The 2,483-nt window shown below is 33.2% G+C and overlaps 1 protein-coding gene across 1 annotated transcript in view; it reads right to left on the bottom strand.

The window, feature by feature from the left end:
- Positions 1-2,483, bottom strand: part of LOC110112575 (PI-PLC X domain-containing protein At5g67130) — a 33,511-nt gene that overhangs the window by 24,531 nt on the left and 6,497 nt on the right. The window contains exon 3 of the mRNA XM_028694333.1: positions 1,861-1,983. Coding sequence (XP_028550166.1) covers positions 1,861-1,983 — 123 coding nt within the window. The remainder of the gene's footprint in view (positions 1-1,860; positions 1,984-2,483) is intronic.

The following is a 2,483-nucleotide window of genomic DNA, read 5'->3' as shown; positions in this document are numbered from 1 at the left end:
GACTAGCCTTAATCGAAAGTTCTCTCTCGTGATCGGGAGGGGTAATTAACTATAGGGGCTTGCGCCTATAGGAAACCAGAACTCAGATCATAAAGTCCTCACAAAATAAGGGTGAAATCTCTGGGTAGTGTCTTATCTACAAACCCATCTGCCTTCCAAAATTTACCCCGGAACTTAGTTCGTTAAAACTCCCTCGCCGAATAAGAAAAGCGAGTGGAGGCCGAGGCCGAATTTTCGGAGCCCACAGATAGCAAACAAATTTATTTTTAGGCCCCCCCTGAATAAAATTTCTGGCTCCGCCACTGGTCACTTTACATCTTAGATTGTTTTTGTTTCATATGTATGCAAATTTGTTACTTCACAGTTTAATAGAAAATTAATATGTCATACATTAACATATTATTTGATTATTATGCAAAAAAATAAGTTAAATATTTATTTTTATTTTACGCATTTTGTTTTTTATTTTGAGGCTTACACCTCAAAATGTCATAAGGCTTATGCATGAATTACGGACACAAAATGCCTCAATACCCAATTTTAAACCTTGTTTTGAAGTTGTTCATAAAGAAGACGTACAAAATAGAGTGTTAATACCTCATGTAACATCATTCATCAAGAATGAATTTAGGAGGAGGATTCATGAAACCAATCCCAATCTATTGAGATAAGGCTAATGATGATAATGATCAAGTCAAAATATGTGGTTTTAAATGGGAAAATCAAGATGCCAATTTCATTCAGAGATATGGCTAAGAGATAAAGGGAGTTATGATTTCTTCTCCCCAAATAGTATCCATTTCAAAAATAGTTCACAAACCATTGCAGTAAAAAAGCATGATTTAAAGGAAAAACAAAGCATGATAAAATCAAGCCTACACCACCTACATGCTCAGAAGTGGTTGAGATTTGAAAGGATGTAAAAAGATAAAAATTTTGATTTCTTCTACACCTAAGGATCTTAAAATTTGTCATTTAGAAGAAAGAAAAAACTACTAAACCATTTCAGAGCCCACGTCAACTTTAGTTAGCAAAAGTAGAACTAAAAGTTTGACTGAACAAGAAGCTGAATCTCTTAATCAGAAGATTTCTAGAGTTGGCCTAAGCGCAAATACGTTTTTAGCATTTTGTTGATATTTGCATGATAACAGTATTATGTTTTAATTGGGCAAAAGCTTTAAACAACTCTTAGGGTAAAAGAAATACTGATAAATGCCTACTGAACAGTTGTTGGTATCCTAACTCCAACCTAAGAATAAATTTAACAATTTTTAAGTAAATAAATCAGCAATTTGGCAATTTTGAGCAGGTATTGGTCAACAAAAACTTTACCCTTAAATTAGAAAAACAAATTAGGTAAATATATTACCATCAAACACCATTCTGAAAATGCATAGTTATAAGAGATCAAAAGGTAATTAATCTGGCTTATTTCCTACCTACCAACAAGTAATACTTGGCCTAAAACATATAAAAGAATTAACCTTATTTAAAAGTATTCGTAAGAAAGATGAATTTACAGATATGAATACCTGTAATAGCATATATTACTTGTGCATCCACGTAAACACGGAGGAGAAAATTCCGAATTTTCATGGATGTAGGCTAAAAAGGTGAACAATCATCTAACATAGCAACAAAAGATGCTTTTTCAAATCAACAATGATCAGAAAATTTGATACCAACAAGAGATTCATACATGGAAACAAAAAAGAATCACCAGAAATTAAAAAATGTTGTAAAATAGTAAGGAACTTTGTTCTGTAAGTCAATTCATATGAGTGAATTCAGCAATATAAATGAAACATATAAAATTAAGAAGATTGTACATTAGTACTGAAAAAGATAGAAAAGAATTACCACTAACTTAAACTGATCAGTGATCATAGAACGAACACATCTTGAACCAAAGGACCCATCGAGACAAGAGAAGCAATAGGTACCAACCCCACAATCGCTGTCGGATGAGCAAGGATCAAGAAGCTACAAAAATTAAAGGCCATTCAAACCAATTAGTAATATAAACCCATGAAATAACATTCCTTCAGTATTTGAAGCTTATAAAACAGGGAGAAAAAGGCTTCAACAAGATTGAAGAAGATGAACAGAGAATACAAAAGAAGCTAAGCCTTAAATAGATATAGGAAGGAGGTAGGGTTGTCCAGATTTTTTGTGATGGTATTATACTAGATGATATCGAATTTATTTTGCTTCATTGTGGACGCTTGTATTGTGGAATTTTTCTGATTTGGAGTTAATCAAGCAAGGAAAACTTTGGCTGCCTGCCTAACACTTTTTGGGCTACTATTTTTTGGGACTTCAAGCCAATTAAAGCAAACTCACGGACACGGCACACATAACATACTCAAGTTTCGAACTTGAGATCTCTTGATTAGCCGTCAAAGCTCTCAACCAACAAATCAAATCAAGCTGAGTTGCAGCTACTTTGTGCTAAGAGTTTTTTTTTTTTTTTTTTTAACCCA

Source organism: Dendrobium catenatum, unplaced genomic scaffold (genome assembly GCF_001605985.2).
Source record: "Dendrobium catenatum unplaced genomic scaffold, ASM160598v2 fragScaff_scaffold_459, whole genome shotgun sequence".
Classification (NCBI taxonomy): domain Eukaryota; kingdom Viridiplantae; phylum Streptophyta; class Magnoliopsida; order Asparagales; family Orchidaceae; genus Dendrobium; species Dendrobium catenatum.
The sequence above is the reverse complement of the archived record's forward strand: the minus strand, read 5'-3'. Positions and strand labels throughout refer to the sequence as shown.